At 40.4% G+C, this 26,680-nt stretch overlaps 1 protein-coding gene across 1 annotated transcript; it reads left to right on the top strand.

The window, feature by feature from the left end:
• Window positions 1-6,610: 6,610 nt before the first annotated feature.
• On the top strand, window positions 6,611-9,931 carry LOC147430317 (pentatricopeptide repeat-containing protein DOT4, chloroplastic-like). Its single transcript, XM_086494792.1, has one exon. It carries the CDS (start codon window positions 7,448-7,450, stop codon window positions 9,464-9,466), a length of 2,019 nt encoding a protein of 672 aa, XP_086350918.1. The 5' UTR covers window positions 6,611-7,447; the 3' UTR covers window positions 9,467-9,931.
• Window positions 9,932-26,680: the final 16,749 nt, after the last annotated feature.

Below are 26,680 nucleotides of genomic sequence, written 5' to 3'. Positions count from 1 at the left end.
AACGTCAATTTTCCAAACGCATGAAGCTAATCAAATGTAGTTAAAACCTAACACTAAATCTTAATTAAAAACATTCTAATGAACTTTTACAACACCTACGATAGGTCATCCAATTCAAAAAAGCAACATAATTTATTAATTTTTAAATAAATTTGTATAAAAATAATAATAAATTGACTTAAATCAAAATAACTCTTTTTCCATTATCTTTCTTTATGAATGATAAAATTTATAGAATAACAAAATTAATATTTTTGTTTCATTTGAAAATGTGTGTGTGTGTGTGTGTGCGCTCGCGCACGCATAGTGTGTTTAGATTATAGGCAAATTAGTATGTATTTTTTATTTATTTGCATGCATGTTTATATTCATGTGTGTGTACCTATGTGTGTATGCAAGAGAAGAGAATGATAGAGCACTCACATGCAGCCTATTTGAGCAAGAAGCACTTGAAAAAATGTTGCCAAACCTGCAAACACACACACACACACACACACACTATGTTACACAGATACACACACACACACACACACTATGTTACACAAATACACACACACACACACTATGTTACACAGATACACACACACACAAAGACAAAGAAATCTACTAGAAATCTTGAAAAGAAACTTACCTTGTTGATGCAAGGAAGTGTGTGAGTAGATTTTTCAAGCCCGGCAACCCCTGCATCACCAGATCTGCAGCAAGTGAGGAGGAGGAGAGCAAGAGAGGGAGGTGAAAAATGAAACAAAAATGCTGGAAAAACTTACGACCTCTAGTTTTGTAGGTGGCGTCGATGCAGATATCGATATAGGTGTCCAAATTAGCGTCAAAATTATCGTCAATACATGTCTCAAAATTGTCGTTGAAATGCACGTTCATATCAGCGTCAAAAATTTAAAATTTGATATTTTTAAAATTTGAGTCTCCCTCCAGATTTACCTACACATATACCGACGCCCGCCATCGACATCGGTAATTTGGCATCGGTATTTAATCGATCTCTTGAGTGTGTTCTCAGTTGCTCAATAGAGAATCAACTAGGCCATGAGTGATGAAATGTCTGGAGAAGATCTGGGAAGTTTTGGAAAAAAGATAGACATCCATTTAGTATCTTCTCTAGGATGGTCTTTAAAAGTCAAAAGATAACGGGTGTAAACTGTGCCAATGTGTGTAGTGGTGGTCCCATGATCAACTATTTGGTTAGGGATGAGTTGCTCTTCTTGATCTACAAGTGTAGGTGGATCCTCATATATATGATGTGTAGGTAAGGGTCCTCAAAGGGTTGTAATAGACTAATGTGGAATGCATTGTGAATGTGGAAGTGTGAAGATAATTTAGCATAATATAATCTTCTTCCTTGAATTCATGTGCTTTGCGATGCTTATTAACATGCTTAGTGTAAACTTCTTGTGGATGCTTGATAACAGAGTGAAAACTTTCATAAATGTAATGAAAATTTATGGCGAAGGTATTAGAAGTAGGCACAATGTTAGAAAGACGTGAAGCAGAAGTGAAATCAAGTGTAGTATCAAGATTTTCAAAGAGTGTAGTCCAAAAAGCACGACAAAATTTGGAAATCAGATATGATTACCTTTGGCAAACCATGATGAGGAAAGACAACTTTTAGAAAGAGAAGTGCAACTTGTTGTGCAGTGAGAGGTTTCTTGCATGGAATGAAATATGTTTGCTTAGAAAAGAAATCAATAACAGTTCAAATCATATCATGCTTGTGAACAGTGAGTGGGAAACCAGTAACAAAGTCTATAAACATGTATTCTCAAGGTTTTTCAGGAATGGAGAGAGGATGTAAAGACCTAATTTCTTACTTGTTGCTGCTTTCATCTTTTTGCAAATCAAACAAGATGAAACATACTGTTTAACATCACTTTTCATAGCAGGCCAATAAAAATAATGACATAAATTCTGAAAAGTAGTAGCAAAATCTCTATGTCCAACATAATGTGGTTTTGTGACACATAATTTTTGTTTGAAGTAGAGAAAATTTTCTTGTATGGTGTATTCAAGAAATGTGTGCATAAAATTGTCAATCATATGTAACCATGTGGTTTAAAATCATTATCTTGTGCCTAAATATCAGACATAGAATCAAATGAAGTACACCATAATAATTGATAGATTATTAAGAGAGGGTCTTCAACTCAAAGAATCAGCCACACCGTTTTCTTTACCAAGTTGGTATTGAATGTTGGGCTAAAAACTTTGAATAAAAGCAGGCCACTTAATATGCCTATCATCTATTAGGGATTGAGATAATAAATACTTTGTTGATCAATTTTAATTATCAAGTCAGCATCCATTAAATAATGTATCCAAAATTTCAAAGCATGCACTACATCAACACTTAGATTCAAAAGGTTTAAATTTACGACTTTCAAATAAATGTGGACGGTTATCTGCATAAGAACTGCACCATCCCCAAACAATTTTGTTGTTCTCAACTGAAACATTGCCCCCCCCTTTAACGATGATGACGGTGGCCTACAAAATTGTTGCCAAGGCAGTAGCCCCCAGACTAGCCCCCTTACTTAACAGGATCGTATCTCCCCATCAACATGGGTTCATCAAAGGAAGGTCCATATACGATAACATCTTGGCAGCAATGGTAGGTATCAAATACGCAACTTTCACAAAGCAAGAGTGCATTTTGCTGCAGCTTGACCTGGATAAGGCTTATGATAGAATAACATGGACATATATAGAAGCAGTCATGGAAGCTCTGGGCTTTGGGCCTCGCCTATGTCATCTTATTCATGCACTAGGGACTGGTAGCCAATCAGATCTCCTATTCAACGATAGAATAGTGGGCTCTTTTGAGGTCAAAAGGTCTATTAAGCAGGGATGCCCTCTGGCACCCCTGCTGTTCGCCATAGATTCACATCCTTTAATCACGACGCTTGAAGCTAGTGCTGAGCATGGGGAGTTGCAAGGCCTGGCTCTACCAGGAAACAACCAACTACTTGCAAAAATTTTTGCAGACGATTCTCTCCTCTTCTTGAGGGTGCGTCCCCAGGTCGTAAGGAAAGCTCTAGAGATTGTACAAGTGTTATCTATAGCTTTAGGATCCCAATGCAATATAGAGAAGTCAAGGCTGATCTTCCTATCGGAAAATGACTCATTTGACCCTTCCGACTGGTCGTGGGAGATTTTTACAAAGGGAATATTTTCAGACATCTGGGGGCCCCCTTGGGGGTGGACGTAACTCACAAACAAAGATGTCAGTGGGTACTGGAAAAAATCAGAACAAAAATGAGTAGGTGGGAGTATGTTCTTCTCCCATTCCCAAGCCGGATAAAAGTGATTAATGCCTTTATGCTCCCTTATATTGCCTTCACTAGCCCGCTTCTCAAGATGGCTAAATGTCACTGGAAAGAGTTCTTAAAACCGGTAAAAAGGTTTTTATGGAAAAATAACACAAAGTCCTCCAAGCCATGGCAATGGGCCTCTTGGGAGTCAGTAGCTCGGCTAGTAAATCAAGGAGGCCTCGGAATTCTCAACCCTGTGGCCCATGTAGAAGCTTGCTGTGCCAAATTTGTAGTCTCGTTGGCTAAACAAGATCAAGCTTGGGCTATCATGATCAGAGATATGCTAGAAGCAGCTAAACTTGGTTCGAAAGGAGGAAAGTGGAGAGGGGTAGAGGTTCATGACAAACTATTAACCCAACGTGGGCTACCCTAAGTCTGGGGGGCGGCTCAAGGGAATTGGTAAGGAAATGCAACAGAGCAGTGGGAGTCCTAAAGTGGGGGGAAGAAACCACATACTTCAAGAACTCTATTCTGCATTGGTTCCCCTGGCTTTCCAAAGTTGTAGATCTGTCACAAAATCCCTAGTGGATAGAAGCAGCTAGGAAACTGAATAATAAGGGTCTGAACCAAGTGGGGCACTTCTGGGACAGTGAGACGGCAAGAGCTGGAAAACCACTGAACTTCTAATAACCCAATTCCAACTTAATAGCTTGGAGGTGTCGCAAGTCAACAAAGTGATGAAAGAGCTTGACAATGCAGTAATGCCAATCTGTGACTCGGAGTTTGACTGGAATGCCTAGAAATGGCCCGGGCATCCTCTTATGGAAACCCTATTCTAAAGGCATTTACCATACAATGATGCTAAAGAAGAATTGGTCTAGCCCCCTTAACAAGACATGGAAAAAACAATGGTGGGAGGACAGATGGGAGCAAGTAATGGAGAACATCTGGGCACCAAAGATTCTGCATCACATGAAGGTATTTCTATGGAAAGTAATTAGGGGTGCTCTTCCGACGGGGGTGAAGATTCAGGAGAGAGGGATAGGGACAGATCGATGCCCTGGGGTGTAGGATGGCTAGTGAAGATCTGACCCACCTTTTTATGGAATGCCCAGCTATCAGAGGCCTTACAGGAAAAATATGCAAGTGGGTCCAAAGAACATGGAAAATTGGTTTTTTAAAGACTGATTTACTCCTTGGAGGTAAGAACTTGGGTAGTTCTACCCTCCTCATGTGCAGTCAAATTATCAGGTTTTGCTTTTTACATAATGTATGGCAAACAAGGAACCGCCGTGTGTTTGAAGGAGTTCCTGAGGTGGCAAACTTCGCAGGAATTATACAAGAAAGCAGAGTGCTAATATGGACGCTCGGGTGTAAGCAAAACTCGGATGATTGGTGTAGGGTTACCTGTGCCTTGTTGTCAGCGAAATGCTTAGGAAAGGGGAAAATCATGAAACCAGAAGATTAGTGAAGAACATGATAATTAACCTTGTGTATTAAGGACATGGGGACAGGTCGTTAGGGGTGGCTCCTTAGATAGCTGATGTAAGTTTGGTCTCTGGATGGTGTCATGGCTCGGGCACGAGCATGGCAAGTTCTTGTAATTTTTTGAGATGATCAATACAATTCACTCACAATTGTGAGTTTTGCTTTTAAAAAAAAAGAACTGCACCGATATCTTTTCTACTAGCATGAATGACTACAACAAAGAATGGTTGGTCAAAATCAGACAGTTGTAACACATGTGAATTAAGGTAGCTGATGCATTTGTCAGACCAAATGGCATGACAAGAAATTTATAGTGTCCCGTTTGTGTTATGAATGCAGTTTTGTAAACATCTTCCTCAAACATTTTGACCTGGTGGTTCCCTAATTTAAGGTCAATGTTGCTAAAAATGTTTGCCCTTTCAATTTGTCTAGTAGATCATCCACTCCGGAAATAGGAAGCCTATTCTTAATGGTGATCTTATTTAGAGCCTTGTAGTCAATACACATACAAAAGGTAACATTTTTCTTCTTAAAAGAAGTACTGGAGCTCCGTATGGTGAATTACTAGGTCTAATAAGACATCGGTCAAGTAAATTTGTGATTTGGGTTTGTGTTTCCTTGTAGCAAATGGGAAGGGGTGCAATGGTTAGAGGTATCTCACGCTAAGCGGGGGTTAACCCACGCTATGCACACCACCTTCGAACTTCTCTAGCCCCACCACAGGAATCTGTTTCATTCGTAAGAAGACAACTTTGATGTGGTCACCTCCATGCTTTCACATGCTCATGTACTTGGTGGGTCCGGACATTGGGCACTTTAATATGATTCTATGTGCTTTTGCCAACTTGACATACCGCCCTTTCAACACTCCATGTTCGTACCTCCCCCCGCCCCCGGTCACTATATGGCACGAGCGTGTGGCTCATAGGGGATTTAGGGCCCAAATTTGATGTGTGTGTGTGTGTGTGTGTGTGTGTGGGGGGGGGGGGGGGGGGGGGGGGGGGGGAAGCGGCTTTAATCTGGGTCGTCAGATCATTCAGTGAACTAGGGTGAACGAGGACCAGGTGAACTAGGGCAGGGTAAACTAGGGTGTGGTTGTGTGCCATGCCCACATGGACAACGACACGCGCTAGCGTTATGGCAGAGAGAGGTCTCGGGTTCGACCCACACCCCGCGAGGCGGGTAAACTAGAGGTGAACTCGGGGCGCCATTTTTGTCCCTGAGTTCACCCCTAGTTCAGCAAGCGATCAGACGATTGAGATCAAAGCCGCTCAACGCCCCTCAGTTTGGGCCCAAGATCCCCCTTGACTGACCCGGTGTGAGACACTGAGGAGCCCCCCCCTGACCCCCACCCCCAGCTAAGGGGGCCTCCACACGAGAGGGGGTTGGCTGGTTGGCTGTTATTGGGCCACCCCATTTTACCCCCTCCAAAAAGTTCCCGTTAGGATTACCCCCCTTTCTCTCAAATTGGATGCAACCGCACACAAACACAGTTGAGAATTTAAAACGTTAAAATATTTAGTTTGTGTGTGAGAGAGAGAAAGAGAGAAAACCTGTAGAGTTTTTCACTAGGGAAAGGGAAGAATTTCAAAAAGGCTGCAAATCAAATCAATTGTCAGAGCTTATAAAATGAAAGGAAAAAGAAAAGCTTACACTTCAACAATAAAAAAGTATTTTATTCATTTCCTTGGGAGGAGTGGGAAGTGAAAGGGAAGGAGTGGAAAGTGAAAGTTGCACGTAAAACAAAGTGTCCACCACCTAGAGCTGAAAAACTAAAGAGAAGTTCACTTTTTCCTATGCCCATGTAGAGGATCCCAAGATAGAGAGTTAATTTTTACAGGAAGGAGGTGAGCGAACTACGCCCTTTTGAGGTGCAGTTGCTCTACCTCTCCCCTTTTCAAATAACAATAACTATTCTAATGACGTGTGGCCATGACACTATGTTGTTAGATTCACCAAATAACAAATTACCCCCCTGCGTGTGGGGGGTACCTAAGCCAGTTAAATCGTGTTGGATGATGTAAACTCAATGTGCTTCTAATAACGAAAACGAAAAACACAAGTGCATACCTGCAATTGCAGGGCAAAACCGTTTGCCTGCGGATTTTAGAAGCTAATGATTGGTTGGGAGCGAGCACTGTAGTAAGCAGCGAGCTACTTATGTCCAGCAGCAAGCCCAAGGCACGAGCAGCTACCATAGGAGCAGCAACCGCCAGTTTTATCAAAATTTGTATTCTTGGGCGACGGGTTTTGACAGCTACAACATCCTGTTTATGGCATCCACCATAGATCTGAGCATGGAGAGTGTGGACAGGGGCCCTTCATGGTTCTCTCTCTGCAGCTTGTCTCAAGGTTGTCAAGGCTATGGTTGCTGTCCTCCCACAGCCTGCGAAACTTCTGTCATCAAGCCACGTCGAAGATGATTGGCAGTCTCAATACAACCACAAGGACTCTTCTCTCACATCACATCATGACTTGTTATGCAAAAGAATTTCGATGTATACATTGCACGATGCCAGCAAGGAGTCTTTGTGGATTGATAGCTGCTACAACCCTTCTTGTTTCATTGAAGAGCTCAGAAAAATATCACCGGCACTGACGCTGCATGAGGAGTTATCTGATATGTACCCTGAGCACACTCTTTGTTTGACCTCGCCTTCTCGCAATCACGAGACGGAAAAGGAGCTGGTAAGGTGATGGAGGATGAGTGTACTGCTTTTGTGGCCCTGCTAAGAGCTTGTGCAAAGAAAAAAGACATAGGCAAAGGCTCTAAAATTCATGATGAGATTTTGAAACGTGGCTGGCTTGAAAGGTGTTCTGATGCATTGGTCACCATGTATGCTAAATGTGGGGCTCTTGCAAAAGCAAAAGCTTTGCTAGACATGCATCGGAGCATGGATGTAATCACTTGGACTGCACTTATAGCTGGCTATGCTCGTGAGGGGCAATGCCAAGATGCATTGGATTATTTTGAACGGATGCAGCTTCAGGGCATACCTCCTGATGCAGTTACCTATACCAGTATTTTGAAAGCCTATGGTTCTACAGGAGCTGCTGAAGAGGGCAAGAAAATTCATTTTGAGATTGTGAAACAGGGATTATTACATAATAATATTGTGTTGGGTGGGGCTCTTGTGGACATGTATGCTAGGTGTGGGGCCCTCTCTATGGCACACCGTGTGCTTGAGGAGCTACCATATAGGAATGTCGTTACTTGGAATGCATTGATTGCAGGATATGCACGGAAAGGGCAAGGCCAACAAGCTCTGGCGTGCTTTGAATGTATGCAGAGCGAGGGTATCTCTCCAGATGCAGTGACATATACTTGTATTTCAAAAGCCTGTGGCACTTTGGGAGCCGCTGACATAGGCCAACAAATTCATGACAAGATTGCAGACCAGGGATTGCTGCATAATAATATTGTGCTTGGTGGTGCTCTTGTGGGCATGTATGCCAAGTGTGGTGACCTTGAGAAGGCGCGTCGGGTGCTTGAAGATCTCCCTTCTCGGACTGTTGTCTCTTGGAGTGCCCTAATGACAGGATATATAGAAGAAGGCCAAGCTAAGGAAGCATTAAATTGTTTCACATGTATGCAGCATGAGAACATCTCTCCAGATGCAGTGACCTACAACTGCATCTTAAAGGCTTGTGGCATTTCAGGAGCTGTTGACAAAGGCAAAGAAATTCATGATGAGATTATAAGACAGGGATTACTTGGAGATAATAATGTGCTGAGTGGTGCTCTTGTGGACATGTATGCCAAGTGTGGTGCTCTTTCAGAGGCAAAGCGTGTGCTTGAGAAGCTCCCTTCTCGAGATGTTGTCTCTTGGAGTGCACTGATTGCAGGATATGCATCAAAGGCACAAGGGGAACAAGCATTAAAATGTTTCTGTCGCATGCGGCGTGAGAGCATCTCTCCAGATGCAGTGACATATGCCTCTATCTTGAAAGCTTGTGGCAGTTTAGGAGCCTTGGACGAAGGAGAACAAATCCATGAAGAAATCACTCGACAAGGGTTCCTGCAGAGTGATGCTGTTTTCGGTGGTACTCTAGTGGACATGTATGCCAAATGCAATGCTCTTTTCAAGGCTCATTGTGTGCTTGAGGAGCTCCCATCACGGGATGTTTTTACTTGGAGTGCATTGATAGCAGGATATGTGCAAGAGGGCCGAGGGGAGCAAGCACTGAACTCTTTTGAGCGAATGCAGCAAGAAGGAATTTTTCCAAATGTGGTTACGCTTGGATCTATTCTTAATGTTTGCAACCACTTGGGTCCAATAGAGGAGGGCCATTCTCTCTTTGTGAATATGAGCCCCAAGTTTGGTGTTGAGCCAAATTCAGAGTGTTATACTTGCATGATTGATCTTTTGGGGCGTTCAGGGCACCTAGAAAGGGCTGTAAAACTGGTCCATGAGATGAAATTTTGTGACAATGCTGCAATCTGGAATGCTTTGTTGGGTGCTTGCCTAAAATGGAAAGATGTTAATACTGGGAGATGGGCCTTTGAACAGGCAGTGCAAGCAGATAGAAGTGATGGGTCAGCTTATGTTCTTATGGCAAATATCTATGAAGCTGCCGGCATGCTAGAAAATGCAAAAAGAATTCAGGCTTTGAGGATGGGAAATAAAGCATGGAACAAGCCAATGCTCAGCATGTGGACTGATGCAAGTGGTGGAGTTCGTGGGCCTCTTGTTCAGGTTGTGAAAGATGCTTAAACAATCAGGAAAACTGCGCCAAGGTAGAATTGGTTGATAGATCTTACTGCAGGAATGCTCCTCAAGGTTTCCATTAATTGCGTTATTGGGAGTTTGCTGGATGTCAACTTCAGAAGTGGGTCTTGCATGTGCCATACCCTGAAGGAGAGGGGATGTGTCTTGATGCCACAATTGTGTTATCAATTAACACTAGTTTGGTACCAAAACAAGACAGTTTCAGTGTCCTTTTTTATCAAATTTAGATTAAATGCTACGTGCATCACACAATGTATTTAAAAAAACCCTCTTGATATGCTTAAATATGTTAGTTAGAGGGTCTTTCAAAAATATGACTTTGCATTTTAGAAGCTATCATGATCAAGAACTATACTCATCAAGTAGACCTTGTAAGACTACAATTGATGATGTGAAAAAATTGACTTTATACGCTTAAGAAAAAATGAAGACTTGGTAGAAAATTTTACATGGCTTTTTTACAATTGTGCTATAGATAATTGCAAGTTTCACCTGTAAAAGGATTTACTTGAGAGTGTACAAAATAGTGCAAAGTTCTACATGTTTGAGATGGAATTTACTTGAGAGTATATGAAATAGTGGAAGGTTCTACGTATACAAAATAGTGGAAGGTTCTATGTGTTTGAGATGGCATATAAAAAAAAGTGTGTTTTTATGTATTTGTGAGTTTAAGGAAGTGATACATTGCTTAACCTCTCCATTGAGGACTAAAGGTGACAAGTAGAAGTGCTTTGGTAAGCAACAGTTATTTAATCATTTTAAATATTCAAAATTGTGCATGACAAAACATTGATATTTAAATTTTTGACTCATGATCATAAGCATTCAAAACTTCAAATAACTTCAAAATTTTCACGTACATCAACTAAATGTATCAAAATACGTGGTACAGACACAATTAGGATATCTAAAACTTTGGTTTCAATGTTATTGTGGAGGACTCAAGATTGTCAAGAGTTTTTGCATAACAAAAAATTCAAGATAAAGTTCAAGCAATGAGATTTAACCGAGTTAGACATCTCAAAAAACATGTAGTTTCTTGGTTTTCAACATAAAAGTTCATTTGTAGTTATCAAACTACACTAAAATAGCCCCAATTCCTTGAGAGAACCTTTGGAAGTTCAAAATTATGCTCTTAGTTAGCACGTGCTCAAGCATGAAATTATGTTTATAACTTGCAAGTGTCTTGGAAACTAGTCTTTGAAGGGCATTCCATTGTTTTCTAACACTAAGTACTAACACTAAGATTTTATAAACATAAAAAAGGTCATCTCTACAAAAGGATATAATAATTTTATGATTTTTTTTTTCAAAATAGTTTGAAGTTTCACTAAAATTTACGACTTAAAATTTACCATAATTCTCTCCATAGGGCTTGTATTTTGACATGAAGAAAAATCAAACGTTTTCTTTTCCTCATAACCAACCTATGGTAGAAGCAAAGTGTAAAAACTTCTTTCTAGCTTGACAAATAAATTACCAAAACTTTGGTAAAAAAATAGGACTAGTGTTAAAGACACGGGCCTTGCATGCCCTCATCAATTCTCCTCAAGGAGAGCCAAAGACACTTTCGAAACATCCATATTTTTACGCTGATTGGTTAGTGGGCAAAGCTGCATTAGGATGTCAAATTGTGTGGTAATGCATGTGTTGTGAAGACACTGTGCACCAAAAAAAGAAGCGCACATAAAATTTTTCTACAAAGCAATCCAAGCTGGTTAGGAAATTTGTTGCCTAATATGGAAGATGCTAATTTCCAGCAGGTTCCCAATGCTAATTATTGGACCCATAGGTTACGATAGTGAACAAAGTTTTGGTTTGCCATCGGCTATACAAGTATGATGTGCATAGTCTAGTTAGCTCAATCATGTCTCATTATGGGAGTGTGAAGTATACATCAATGAGACAAGGTAAAAACCTTCATGAGGAACATGTTGATTCATGTTGGTCAAGGAGTTTAGGGTAAAACTTGTGTAATATCTCTGTCCACCGAGTTTTCCTTCCTTTCAATGAGTGTAGGGTTGAAAACCTCCACGAGTGTCATGGTGGTTTTGTGTTGGTGAGGGAGTTGAAGGTCAAACTTGTGAAGTATCTCCATCCATTCAACTCATTGTGACCCGAAATCCATTCATACTTTCATGATCAATCTTTGGTAACTCTCACTAATAGGTTGAGTAGTTATGTTGTTGAAATAGTCTTCTTACTTTCAAATGCAATGGGGTGTTGAATATCTACAGTGGGGAATGAATTCAGGACTTGTCAATCAAGAGGAAACTTAGATAACCAATCGGCCGAACACTTGGGAGATAGAAAGGTAGGGTAAAGGGCCCACTAGAAAGCCACCCCTGGAAGCGAGGATGCAACTCGCCCCTATGTAAGTGCATTAGTGCCAGTGTTAGAAAAAACCCGGGGTCTAGTGTATTTTAACCGATTGAAATCCTAAAATCCCGATTAAATTTTGAGCTTGCCGTGAAGAAAACCGGGAAATTGTCACAAGTTTTAGTGTAATTACCGGCAAAAGCTTCAAATTTTGACCTAAAAACCAGGAGAATTTCAAGTTTGCCCTAATTTTCTTCGGTTAGAAAAAATGTATTTTTCTAGCCCTAATTAGTGCACGAGTTGAAGGACACATAAGCTCGAGTGGTTGGGTGCTTTAGAGCAGTACACACTGCATCCTGATCGCAAGATGAAGGTTTCAAACCCTCGTGGCGCAATGGCCATCTTCTTGCCCCTCTATGGGTTTGCTTTCCACCCCATTTTTTGATACAAGCATCGCTGTTTTGCATCTGCGTTTCTTTGTCGACGTTGAAAATTCCGCTACGTGTAGGGCGCTTTTGCACGCACCTCTCCAAGTCGAAAATGGTGTAACGCCCTCAAAAATGGTGTAGCGTCCTTTGAGCAAGAAGCGTCCTTTCTTAGGTGGCCTCCTGTTGGGGTAGGTCATTGCTTGCTAAACACTTCTGAATCACCCTATACATAGCGCCGAGGCACATGCCTCCCAACTTCCGGTGTATGGAAGCTGGCGCACATGCACTCGACCGATTGCTTGCCCACCGGCCGGTTGAATGCACACAAGCCTGGAAAATGCACCCGATCAGTGTGACAGCCAGCACGATGTACATCAGCCCCAGGCTGCAAGCCCGGAATATTGGCGGCATAGGTGCGCCTGACCTGTAAATGGCTCCCCTAGTCCCCCATGTGGTCGAGGAAGGCTAACAGTCCAAAAACGCAATTTGGAAAGTAACATGTACAAAAGACATGCACTCCAATTGGCACGCACTCCTATGAGCCACCTCACCAAATAACCCGAGGCTGGCAGAGGAGTTTCGATTAAAGGGATTATAATCTTGTGCTAAATGGGATTTAGTATTGTGCATGTGTTTATGTAATGTGTCTTCGGAGTTTTTGAATTAAGTTGCTCGTGCTAATACTAAAATAGGCCTTCAATTGAGAGCTACAAGAAACCAATGATTTTATCTTATCTAGTTTATAAATGTTTATAATTTAAGGTATTCCTAAATGGCTTCAAAAAAATTAAAAGGTCAAATGGTGGGGTCACACTAAACCTACATAGAAGAGTCCTACCGATATGATTTTATGACCTTACATAGTGCAAGGAAACTCTACCTAGAGAAATTTCTAAAACAAGGAAATGCTAAAAGAAAGGTAATGGAGAAGGAATGCACTCCACCACTTCTTTTATATGGAGATGGAATGTCTTTTGACTTTCCATTTTAATGGGCTTTTCATTTCCTGTGACTTTTCATTTTCACGGGGCTTTTCGTTTTCTATACTTACCCTTTACTTATGCATTTGAAATGTTTTGAAAGAATTTTTATTTTTATGAGAACAGAGGGCCCTACTTGCTTAGATCGTACACAAATAACAAGATCACAACAACCTGTATTCAACGTTCACCCCTCTCTCTCCCTCTCTCTCTCTCTCTCTCTCTCTCTACTACTGCGTCCTACAGGGAAGAAGAAGGTATTGCTAGCGACGTACTTCACCTAATAGATGAAATTGTGGAGCTACCATGCAATGTGCTAAAACGCAATGTCCTTATATATATATATATGTATACATATATATGTATATATATACATATATATATATATACACACACACACACACACACACACACACACACACACACAGAGAGAGAGAGAGAGAGAGAGAGAGAGAGAGAGAGAGAGACCTTTAATGGCCTAGTAACTTGTGTGTAGCGGAAAATAGCATGAACATAGTGAGCATTTCATTAGAATAGATTCCTAATGAGAATAACAAGAGTGCTTGGGTGGAGAGAGCAACAAAAAGCAAATACACCTAGTTAGATAGCATGAACAATACTTCAAAAGAGAGAGAAATTAAGAAATTGACAACAGTTGAGCACCAGATTTGCATGGAGCCGGTCCACCCTCCAAAAGGCTTTGTATTATGGTTTCTCCCATCAAGAGAGACATTTTACAATATAATTCTTTGTGTTCCTTCAATACTAGCTAGTGCAATGAAGATGGAAACTTCATGCACTAAGCAAAACACTTATCAAACACAACATCAATTCCCTCACGGTCTCAGACCCAAGACCTCACATACCTTCGAAGATGGTGAGAGCTAGCGGGGTATGAGAGTAGATTGAGACGAAGAAGGAGTATTCTTACGAGAAATATGTGAATCTCCTCACATAATCACTCATATTAGCATAGCATAGCTTAGTAATTAGCATGGTAGAGGATACGAACATGCATTGAAGCTTGGCTCTTGGTTGGATTTGCATCACAAAGCCAAGAGTTGTTGGTGTAGGCCTCCCTTCTCACAAGCTTGGAGTAGGTGGTAAGCTTTCCATTAAAGCTTGAGAAGGAGAGAGAGTCTTCTTTGATTCACACATGAGATTATGTGAGTGTGTGTGTGATAATGCCTTCCAAAAATCAGCCCCCTCTCTCTCTTGGTCGACCCCCCTTGCTAATTACTCATGCTACAACCCTATTGGACCTCCCCAGCCTCAGCCAATGGAAATTAAGCAGCATAAGTGATAGCCTTCTGACATGTGTCCCCCTTTCCCCTTTTGTGAGAGCTTTAGGTAATTATTTAATTCAACTAAACTCTCATTGGACCCCTTTGCCTCCTGGCCAACAGGAATCAAACAAGCCATTGGGCTGCTAAATACTCATTGGTCCCCTTGGGAGACTGTCCAATAGTCTTCTAGAGAGCTTAATTCCTATTGGTTCTTTTATTAAGTGTTTTTAGATTAATTAAACTAGATTTACTCTAGCCTAATTCTCATTGGTCCACCTCCATGGCCATCCAATAGGATTTGAGTACACCTTGTGGGCATCAGGCCTAGGGAGTTGACATGTGTCCCTCTTTCCCCTTGTGTACAAATGAAGCTTGTGAGTGTGTGTGGTTGTTTCTCTCTCATTTCCCTCCTTTGGATCCCTACTGTGGCCGGTCTGCTAGCTTAACCAATATTCTAGCTTTTTCTCCCCTGGCACTTCCCCATATTAAATGATCAGTTTAGCATGAGAAAATCATTTAGGAGAATTAGATATTGATTATTATGACACAGTGAGAGAGATTGAGATTTTTCAAACATAACAACTCCTCACACAACTCAATTTAGAAAGGGTCTATATGTATTTGGATTTTTTGCAATAGCATTGGCAAATAATTTGTGAAACAGACAGTGCCATCTTACTTTCTGATCACTTGCCTGTCATCACTATGTTAGAACAATCTGATTGCTCATTTAAAGCTGGTTGGCCTCATCTTGATCAGTCTTTGTTGAAACTGGGTTCTATGAAGTCAAAAGTTAGAGAAATCTTGCATGATTCCTTTTCTGCTTGTGACTCACCTTTCAAGGCTTGGGATTCAGCTGTTAGAAGCATCCAACATCTGTTTACAGATTGTAAGAGGAAAGTTAGGGACATTAGATCTAACAGAAGGATGATGATAAGGGACAAGATCTCTGACATAGAGAAAAACTTGGACCCTAAAGCACCCCTACTCAGGAACTTTTAGACCTAAAGGAAAACCTTAGACATGAAGAGCTCCTGGCTGCTAACAGTACCCTAGTTTGGACTAGAGTGTTTTGGGCGGGAAAGGTTGATAAACCTAATAAAGACATATTTAAACTTAAAAAAAGGACGAAAGCCAGGGACTTTGTCCCCTTCCCGAGGAAAACTGATGGAAGCACTGTGTTAAATCATAAAGAGAACTTGGATTTTGTCTACTCTTTCTACTCTAGTATATTCTCTAGTCCTCCCCTAAGAAATGAGGATATTAGAAATGCAAGAGCCCACATTGCTAGGATAAGGAAAAATAGTATATCTCAAGATCTGGCAAAAATATTGGACTGTCCCATTTTTGAAGGGGAGATAATAGATTCTATTAGGACATTGAAAGATGGAAAAACCTTAGGCATTGATGGTATTCCCAATGAGTTCTTCAAAGCTTATCAAGATTTCATTATACCCTACATCATGCAAGTCTGGCTAGAAGCTGTTAGGCTTGGAGCTCTTCCTACTAAGGTTAATACTCGGGTCATAAAGTTAATCCACAAAAAGGGGCTAAAGATGACCTCTCCAATTGGAGAACCAATGTCTGACTTATATATATAAGATTTTTTTCCATGTCCTTGGCTAGAAGGATCAACCCTCTTATGGACAGGATCATCTTGCCAGAGCAAAAGGGGTTCATCAAGAACATATAGATATTAGATGCAATCATCACACTTTGGGAAGGCATGGAATATGCTATGGAATCAAGACATGATTTTATATTTTTCAAGATAGATTTTGATAAAGCTTATGATAGAATAGAGTGGGACTTCATTTTGCAATCTTTAGTTGACATTGGATTTGGGAAGCAAGTTTGTTCGATTGTACATATTTTGTTTGGTAATTCTTTTGCCGAAATTGCACTTAATGGTGAACTTATTGAGGCTATCTAGCTTGCCAAATCTATTAGACACGGTTGTCCCCTATCCCATCTTCTTTATGCCATGTCTTCAGATGATTGGGATGGCTTGTCAATGATTGTATCAGTCAAGGTATTCTAAAAGGTATTCAAATTCCGAACATGGAGAAAGATTTATGCCTACAACAATTTGCAGATGATACAAACAGTTTGCCGAGTAATGATGATATCTCTATCAACAATTTTTGGCAATGCCTCTCAACTTTTTATTTAGCTTCAGGTTCTTAGATTAACCATGGAAAAACTGGGTATAAGACATCTAAGGGAGGATCCCCTTCTTTGGTTGTACAAGCTAGATGTCAGTAGATTGAAGATGGTAAAGTGTTTAGGCTCCTTGGTATACATATGGGGTTCAAGGTCAGCATGTCATAGAGATTTGAATAGGTATTAGAAAGGTTTAGAAAGAAGGTCTTTATATGGTATAATATGCAGCCTTCCCTCCCTTCTAGACTTTTTGTGCGAAACCACTACTTGCTATCCTCTATGGTGTTCTTTCTTGCATGTTAGAAGCCCTCCAAGACTCAGTTGAGTAAAGTCTTCACCCTTGCAAGAATGTTTTTATGGGGAGGTAATAAAGATAGATTCAGACTACCTAAAGTAGCATGGAGCACATGTTGTTTACCCAAAGAGGCTGGGGGGCTTGGTATCCTCAACCTGGACTTTCTTGCCAAGAAGCTGGCTGCAAAATGGGTTGTAAGATCTATAGAAAGTGCTACTGGGCCAAGCTCCAAAGAAACCTCAGCTCCTTTTGTGTGCTCGGCTCCAAAGCCTAGTCAGGACTCTCACTAAGAGAGGTCACTCTCTGCCAGCAATCTCTGAAGTACAATGACTCTTCCCTTACTTGCAGATTCTGGGAGTTTTGGCAAGACTAAGCTTGAAAAAGGATCAATCTTTGCATCCTAACTTGGTTTATAACTCTAAATTTGTCATGTAGGATCCCATTTGGTTTGGGAGCCACTCTCATAAGTTGGGAATTTAACTTTCTAGGAGGGCGCTTATGTGCTTCAAGAGAGGGATTAGAATCTGTGGGGACATGTACATGAATCACCAATGGATGAGTGTTCAGGTTATCAAGGATTTCTTTCAGCTACCTATGGTCACTTCGTATTGGTGTGGAACCATTCTCTCCACATTCCTCAAGAATGTGACAATCAGTCCGAGGCCCTATCACCTTGCTATCATGCTATATAACATCATGTCTGTCTATTATGAGTCTTTTGTGCAGGTCCAAGAATTGGGGGATGACTTACAACTAAAAATCAACTTAAGATAGAGACTTACTTGGAGGAAAAAAACAATGGAGCTATAGATTCAAATGCATTTGGGCTTTCCATGGATCAGTGAAACAAATCTTGATTCTATGGATCATTCTACACAATGGAATTTGGGATGGAGCCAAATCAAACAAGATTAGGAAAACACAGGATATGTGTAGTAGATGCCATATTGAAGAGGAAACATTGGTTCACTTGTTTTTCAACTACCCTCACAACAAGGAAGCTCTGAGGATTTTGCGGAGGGCTCTCTTCCCATTGCACCCTCAAGTGTTCAGGTGGGAGGAGTTTCTCCTTGGTAATTGCTATGGAATGGACATATGCCTATGGTGCCTCCTTTATATGGAGCATCTAGGTCATGTTATGAGCGCGTATAGAGCTAGAAGAGAGCAAGAGGAGGCGAGGCGCTCACACTGTACAAGAACTTGGACTTGATGATAAGCTTACTATTGATTATAAGACTTAATACTTTATTAAGAGAGCTAGATACAAGACTAGGATTACATGACTTGAGTACAAGACAAGGCTTGATTGCAAGGACAAGACTTGAACATAAGAACTAGAAGAGGGATTTCCTCATAGGAGCCTCACAACTGGTGTTGGCAAGACTGAGGGGCTTGTGGCCCAAGACCCTTATTTATACTAGTGCTTGAGGAGGTTACTTGAGGAGGTTAGGACTTTCTAGGTTCTTCTTGAGGAGGTTAGAATCTTCTAGAACCTTCTTGATCCTTCTAGTTCTTTTAGAACCTTTTGGATCCTTCTTGAACTTTCTAGAGCTTTCCAGAAACTTCTAGATTATTTTGGAATCTTCTCCAAGCTTCCAGAAACTTCTTGATCCTTCTAGTTCTTCTAGAACCTTCTAGATCCTTCTTCAACTTTCTAGAGCTTTCCAAAAACTTCTAGATTCTTCCGAAATCTTCTCCATGCTTCTAGAAACGTCTAGAATCTCCTTGATACTTTTAGAACTTCTAGAATCTTCTAGATCCTTCTAGATTCTTCTAGAGCCTTCTAGCGATGATGTAGGCGATGATGCAGGCAGTGACTGACTCTCAAGCATCCATGACATTACCTCCTCCTCTAGCGACGAGTTCCACAAGGAGCAGTGGTGTTCCTTGAGTTGGGATTCCATGGATGTTGTTGATGGAACTCTTGGACTTTGAGAGATGCATGCTGTAGATTGTGTGCTGGTTCCCAGGTTCGCTCACTAACATCATAGCCTTTCCAATGCACCAAGTACTGTAACCTGCCATGCAAAACTCAAGAATCTAGGACTTTCTCGACCTCATATTCATCATGTCCTTGAATCTCAACCGGAGGAGGTGGTTGTAGAGCTCTTCCTGGGATCTTAGATGTGTGACAAGGTTCTAGGACTGAGACATGAAAGACCGGATGGATTTTCATGGATGAGGGCAATCGGAGTCGATAGGTGACTGGATTGACTTGACGGATAATTTTAAACGGGCCAAGCCTTCGATAATTAAGCTTTTGACAGGGACGAGATGAACGCAGATAACGCCAGAGGAGCCACACTTTATCCCCTTCTTTGTATTTTGGATGCTGCATGCGATGGAGATCTGCACTTTCCTTATACTTGGATTGAGCTTCTTTGATATGAATTGTAAGCTCGTTGTGAATTGCAGATAATTGTTGTGTAAGATGAATAGCAACTGGATTCTTGACTTGATAGTGTCTGTGGATATCCTATTTGGGATGTTGACCATAATTAGCAAAGAATGGAGTGTGACGGATGGAGGCATGAAAACTGTTATTATAGGACAATTTTGCTAGCGGTAGGAGCTCGACCCAATTATCCTGGTGATAATTGATAGTACAACGGAGATACTGTTCCAAAACTTGATTTACTCTCTCTGTTTGTCCATCACTTTGTGGGTGATTGGATGAGGAGAGGTTCATTTGTACTCCGAGTAGCTTGAATAAGATTTTCCAAAATCTAGAGATGAATTGTGGGCCTCGATCGGAAACTATGTCATCTACTAATCCGTGATAATGATAGATATGCTGTAGAAAGAGTTTGGTCGTACCTTCGCTGGTGATGGTTTTAGTGGTTGGAATGAAGCCTGCCATTTTTGTAAACCGATCCACGACTACTAAAATGGAGTCAAATCCTTGTGACAAGGGTAGCTCTATAATGAAATCCATGGAGATGTATGACCATGGTTTGGTTGGAATGGGCAAGGGATGGAGTAACCCATGAGGTTGATGACGAGGGGCCTTTTGATCTATTGCAAGTGTCACAAGTGCCTACATATTCCTTGACAAGATTCCACATTTGAGGCCACCAAAAGTCATGGGAGAGAAGCTCAATTGTCTTATTAACCCCAAAATGCCCTGCTGATGGAAGATCATGCCGCTGCTGAAGTACCTCCAAGCGTGTTGGTCCTGGCGGAATATAGAGAAGACCCTTATAGTAAATTAGTCCATCAATTTCTTGAAAGTCCTCATTAACCTCTTGTCCTTGTAGTTGTTGTCTAATGTTCTGAGCAAGTGGGTCTTTGGCAATTTGCGTCTTCACCTTAGAAAGAAAAGTAGAATCTTCAGGACAACAACAACACAGATGTGTTCAAGATGTTTGCTGCTATTGAGGACAGGTTGGATGGGGACAACTACCCTATGTGGGCTTATATAATGCAACATGTACTTGTGTCAAAGGGCGTCTGGAACATTGTGCAGGGCATTATTTCACCTAACACTTCCTTGACAGTATTTGGTAATGCATCCCCAACATGCTGCTGCTCTGTCTCATTCTCCTATCCTGTGACTGCAATTGTATCCTTAGTTAACTGCTCCCGAACTTCTTGATCTGCATTATCCATCAGTACCTCTAGTTCAGATTGGTCCTGAACGTGTTGTTCCCCCTTATACTTCAACTGTTCAAACTGATCTTTCAGTTCAATGAACTGCTTCAGCAACAACAGGTTTTCTTTCTTAGCCTCTTCTTTAGCAAAGATCTTGTATGGCTTGCTAACCACGTGATACATTCTCATTGTGATCTAAACCCACACTATTTTCATGTAATCCATCATATTTTATTTTATTTTTTCCACATCCATGAATTGAGATACCTTCTACAAAGCAGAAAACTCTCCTCTTCTTCAAGTGATTTTAGGTATTTAGGCCATTTTCATATTCAAGTACACATTAAAATTCAGGTTTAGGTTCAGGTTCAGGTCCAAGTTTAGTTTTCTCTATTGAAGAAAGATTCAAGATAGGATTCAAACTCTGCAACAATCATACATTTCCTCTTGAACATATCCAATATCTCTGCATGTAGATGAAACATTGGGAGACCTGATTTAGACTTCATATGCCAAAACAATTGATTTTCTTGACAATCTTGGTTCAAGAAACACCCAAACTGATTTGATTCAATACTTGAAAATAACAAATTGAACTCTCCTTCATCAAAATCACCACCAAGATGGCTTGCTCACATCCCCTCTCGAAAACATAAAGAAATTCTCTTTGTATTTGCAAATCTCTCTAATCAGTGATATCTCCCTGAAAGAAAAAACATTTGACTTGTGCTCCGTGAATTTCCTTCCACTTCTTCTCTTCTTCCATATATTTCAATGCATCATTTAGATTCAAGTCAGGCTGCTCATGGATTCAAAACTTTCCATGTATGAGAATGCAATGCTATTGTCAGGAATGAATTGAATATATAAAGCATCTTTCCACATAGAAAAGAGATAAAATTAGAAAACCCATCATCGATGTCGTTCAACATGAACACATAGAACCATTGAGAGATAATAAGATCACCCATATCTCCTTCATCCACAACATCACAGAGGAAGATAGAACAATCTCCAAGAAAACCCACTTCACCATCATCAAGAACTTGCAAAAGGCTTGCATAATCATTAGTCAAAACCATCTCCTTGGCATCAAAAAAACCATTGACATCAGGAACATAACCACATAAGGAATACAAATCTTCAACAATACCATCTCGAAACTGAACTTCCTTGGAAACAAATGGACTTCCAATCTCCTTGATTGAATTTGCAAAAGCACCAACATCATAAAGATCATTCACAACAACATCATCATTCAAACACTTTTTATAACATCAAGGTTTAAAGAAGACTCCATATTTTTTATTTGAGTAAGTTGAAGATTCAAATCTTTAATTTTGTTATCCTTATCCAAAACAACTTGCTTAAGAGCATCATGAACTTCACCAGTAAGAAATATGCTAGTCAAATTCAATTCAAACCTCATAAATCTCTACCATCTATGATCCCTTCTCTTCTTAAAGTTGATTGATTTTGAACATCGCTTCATTTGTCGCAACCATATTTGAATACCTCTCATTCTCCAACTCTAATGAGATATTGTTGATCATCTCCACTCGAGAAACAACAAGGATTTCAAACTTAGCAAATTCAGGTACTAAACTTATTTGCAAATCAGTAATCTCATGATCAGGGACCTGCATTGTGGAACTTTGTAATTTAGGGACCTTTGGTATTAAAACTTGCAGTTCAGGGACCTGAAATTCAAGATCCTTGTCTTTGTAACCTGAGTAACTCATATCCACTCCTAGAAATTGGCTTTCAGTCTTCAAAACTCCAAAAAAACCTTCACCATCAACACAAACACCTTCTAGACTGTCACTTGTGGAAACTCCTCATTAAGATACATCAAAAAATGATTCATCACATCATCCTCATCATTAGCACACATTATGTTTTCATCTATCATGATTTCTTTCACTTCATTACAATGTAATATGATCTTTTCTTGAATTTCACTCTCTTCAAGATTGATGTCCAATGTTGGTATATGGGTTTGTATGGGATATTGGTGGCTTCTTTGGCTCACCTCCACTTGTATTCCCTTCTTCTGAATCACCAAATCTTATTTTGGGTAACTTGCCTTCTCTTATTGCAAAGAGGTGAGTCTCTTTGATGTGAGGTTTGGGGATAACTGGAAGTCCTCTTGGCTCCTTTGGCTCATGAGCTGCTCCTGGCTTCCTCCTTCTTGCTTCATCATCTTTTGGACTTCATCTCCCTTGTATTCAATGACATCTCCTTCTTGAATCAACTTCTTCTCTTTAGTAATCCGAGTCTCTACAACTTTGATCCCATATTCAAGAACATTAAAATCAGGTCAAAAAACTTCAGGTGCTGAAAAATCAGGTTTAGGCTTTGAAACTACAGATGCCTGAAAAACCCTTGATAATTGAAAGTTGACAACTTGAAGTTGTTTTTTTTTAGAACCACTAATAGGTTGATAAAATGAGATTGGACATCATCATCAATAAGGTAATCATCAAACTCATATTGTGCTCTGAAATACATTCACATGCTTCTTGCAACCTTGATATTCGCCGAGCTGTAGAGCATGACTTCCTCTTCTTACCGACATGACTACTATGCCACTTGTGTGCATCATCATCAAGAAAATTAGAAAACAAATCTAGATCCTCTTAAGAATCACACATGTACTGATGATATGATGCATCCTAAAAACTTTGCATAATTTGATACAACTCCCTGCAGAACTTTGGTATGCAATACTTGACACAAACATCCTCTTTCTGACTAGGCTTATACATGTAAGGACTGTTAGGAAATATGACGTAGATAAGTAGATAATTGAGTAGTTTACTTAATGGTAAGAGATAATTTTCACACATGAGATTATACATTGTAGAGTAGAGTAGAGTAGAGTAGAGAGAGAGAGAGAGAGAGAGAGAGAGAGAGAGAGAGAGAGAGAGAGAGAGAGAGAGAGAGAGAGAGAGAGAGCACAAAATATGTGGTTCACCCAATGTGGGCTACGTCCACGGCAAAGCAACCAATCATTGTTTTTAGTACTTCAAAACAAGAAGTAGATTACAAAGGACCATACCCTTTTGGAGCTCCCGTCTTGCTTCACTCTCGCCATCTCACATCAACATCACAATGCACCACAATGCTTCACAATCCATTTTTGTATGTAGAAGAGGCCTCCTTTTATAGGCCAACCGCCCTTGTGTTGAAAAGTCCGACTTGGACTTTCCAATGCGCCCATCTGTGGCCGTCCTTGAGAAGACATGTCCCTCTTGAAATCGGCCACTGGCCATTGAATTCGACCATTGCCCACCGTCCATTGACTACAGGCCAACTGATCGGCCGTTTTTCGACCACTTTTCAACCGTTGTCTGGCCACAATATTCCAACGAAGGCAGTCTCGAGAAAAGCTCCAAACTGGCCCGTGAAATTTTTTGTTTTTGGCAAGTGATTTTTCTTCATGCACGATGGCTTCTCCTCATAACGGGGGCCTTACAAATGTGCATTTTTAATATAAAAAATTACAATAGGTGAATCAGGCTCCATACTTAACAATCTCCCACTTGGAGAGTGATCTCTACACCAAACCTGTGACTGCTTTCCATCCTGGCTTCTTACCCTTGAATGTTGATTGACGATGAGCAAAAGCGCAACTTATCCTTGTTGACCACCTTTGTAAACATGTCTGCAGGATTTTTAGTTTTACGCACCTTTCCTATCTTTAGTTGTCCCTCTTCCAAAAGAGTGTGTATGAAGTGATATCTCACCTCAATGTGCTTTGCCCTTGAATGAAAGGCTGAATTCTTTGCAAGATGGATAGCGCTTTGTACAAGACACAATTGTCTTATTTGAATCCAAGTTCTTCTAAGAATCTGTGAAGCCACATAATTTCTTTGCTTGCCTCTATCATTGCTACATACTCTGCTTCCGTGGTAGAAAGTGAGATCACTTTTAGCAGCTTTGAAGCTCAGCTTATTGCTGTGCCTCCAACCGTGAAGACATAGCTAGTAGTGCTCCTTCGAGTATCTTTGTCACCTGCCATATCTGCATCAACATACCCTTGAAGAAAAATATCAGCTCCTCCAAAATACAAAGCGTTTGTTGTTTTCCCTTTCAGATACCTAAGTATCCACTTCAGAGCTTGCCAGTGCTCTTTACCTGGGTTGTACATGAACCTACTTACAACTCCCATTGCATGTGCAATGTCTAGCCTTGTTGGCCTTGTCCAGACCATAGCATACATAGGAGAACCTACCAGACCATAGCCTTGTTGGCCTTGTCCAGACCATAGCATATATAAGAGAACCTACCACTGCATCATATATAACTTTAGACATATATGCTATCTCCTCTTGTGTCTTTGAACACATATCCTTGGTTAGTTTTAAGTGACGACCCAAAGGTGTAGAAACCATTTTTGCATTTTGCATTGCAAACCTTTCTAGTACCTTCTTGATGTAATCCTCCTTAGATAGATTTATTGTCTTCTTCATCCTATCTTTTGATATCTTCATACCAAGTATCTTCTTTGCAACTCAATATTTCATTCAAAAAGATTTAGATAGCTCCTCTTTTAGGTCTTTGACGTCCTGCATATTAGCACTTGCAATCAACATCTCATCAATATACAACATTAGGATGATGAACTTCCCATCTCCCAAATTCGTTGTGTAGACGCAATGATTTGATCGAACTTCAAGTACCATTGTCTTGATGCTTGGTTTAAACCACCATTTTCACTCCTTGAGTCTTCACCTTCCTTAAGCGCCATGTACTCATCACTTGTTTCTTTTGTTTCTTTTGTTTCCAAGTAATCTTTGTACATATTTTGTTCATTGAAAATTACATCCCTACTTCTAAAACTTTTACCATCTTCAAAATTCCACAGGCGATACCCAAAGTCACCTTCTCCATAGTCAATGAAGAAACACTTTTTGGACTTTTCATCTAGCTTTATGATCTTAGGCTTCTATCTATGTGTATGAAAGCCTCACACCCAAACACTTTGAGGAATGAATAATGGACTAGTTTACCTATCCATGCCTCCTCTAGAACTCCCCCATCCAATGCCTTTGAGGGTGACCGATTGATCAAATACATAGGCGTACTTACTGCTTTTGCCCAAAGCTCAAGCGGTAAGCCTGCATGTAGCCACATGCTTCGTGCTCGCTCCATGATTGTTCTGTTCATCCTTTTGGAAATTCCATTTTGTTGAGGTGTCCTTAGGGTTGTCCTTTGCGTCCGAATGCCATTGCTAGCACAAAATCTTTCAAAATATTGCCTGTAATATTTGCCTCCATTGTCATAGTACAATGAGCCACCAAGGGATGGTGTACTTGCAGGACCCCAAACATCAGAATGAACCAATTCAAGATTTTTATTTTTTCTTTCATTTCCTAGTTTTAGGAATTTTATCCTCTTTTGTTTACCTTAAACACAATGTTCAAAGAACTCTAAGTCCACTTCTTTCAAACCTAATATAAGCTTCTTTGGTTGAAGGATTTGCATTCCTTTGACACCCATATGTCCAAGCCGATAGTGCCACACCGCACTGTCAACTTCTATAGTTATTGCACAAGTTGAAGATTGCACACAACCCTTTTGGTTTTTGAACCTCTCCTTAGGCCTTCCTCTTGTTTCCACTGACAGGACAACACTTAATGATTCTCCTGTGCTTCTCCTTTGCATTTTCCTTGCTTAGGAGAACACCCACAAAATCATCAAACTTAAGAGTATTTGTGCCAGAGAGATACAATTACTTACAGCCATCACAAGGCTGTCCCAACTATTCGGTAGTGATATAGTATAAGAAGAGCTTTCACTTCGTCAATTGAAGTTGATTTTCACCAATCTAACTTGACTTATGTTGGTGTTAATGTCATAATAATCATTATCTAATTCTCCTAAATGATTTTCTCATATTAAACTGATCATTTAATGTGGGGAAGTTCCAGGGGAGAAAAAGCTAGAATATTGGTTAAACTAGCAGACCGGACACAGTAGGGATCCAAAGGAGGGAAAATAGGGATCCAAAGAAGGGGCCATGTGCTAAAGAGCCATGTGCAACAATGGGCTAAAAAGACCCTAAGGTTTAGCCCATTAAGACTTCCAAAATGCTAAGGTTCCAAAATTCAAAGGTTGTGTCCAAAGGTCAA

This window comes from Adiantum capillus-veneris, chromosome 22 (genome assembly GCF_014529385.1).
Source record: "Adiantum capillus-veneris isolate H3 chromosome 22, ASM1452938v2, whole genome shotgun sequence".
In the NCBI taxonomy this organism is placed as follows: domain Eukaryota; kingdom Viridiplantae; phylum Streptophyta; class Polypodiopsida; order Polypodiales; family Pteridaceae; genus Adiantum; species Adiantum capillus-veneris.
The sequence above is the reverse complement of the archived record's forward strand: the minus strand, read 5'-3'. Positions and strand labels throughout refer to the sequence as shown.

Coding starts and splice junctions, on each gene's coding strand:
- LOC147430317 (XM_086494792.1), top strand. CDS start 7,448: ATGGAGGATGAGTGTACTGCTTTTGTGGCCCTGCTAAGAGCTTGTGCA.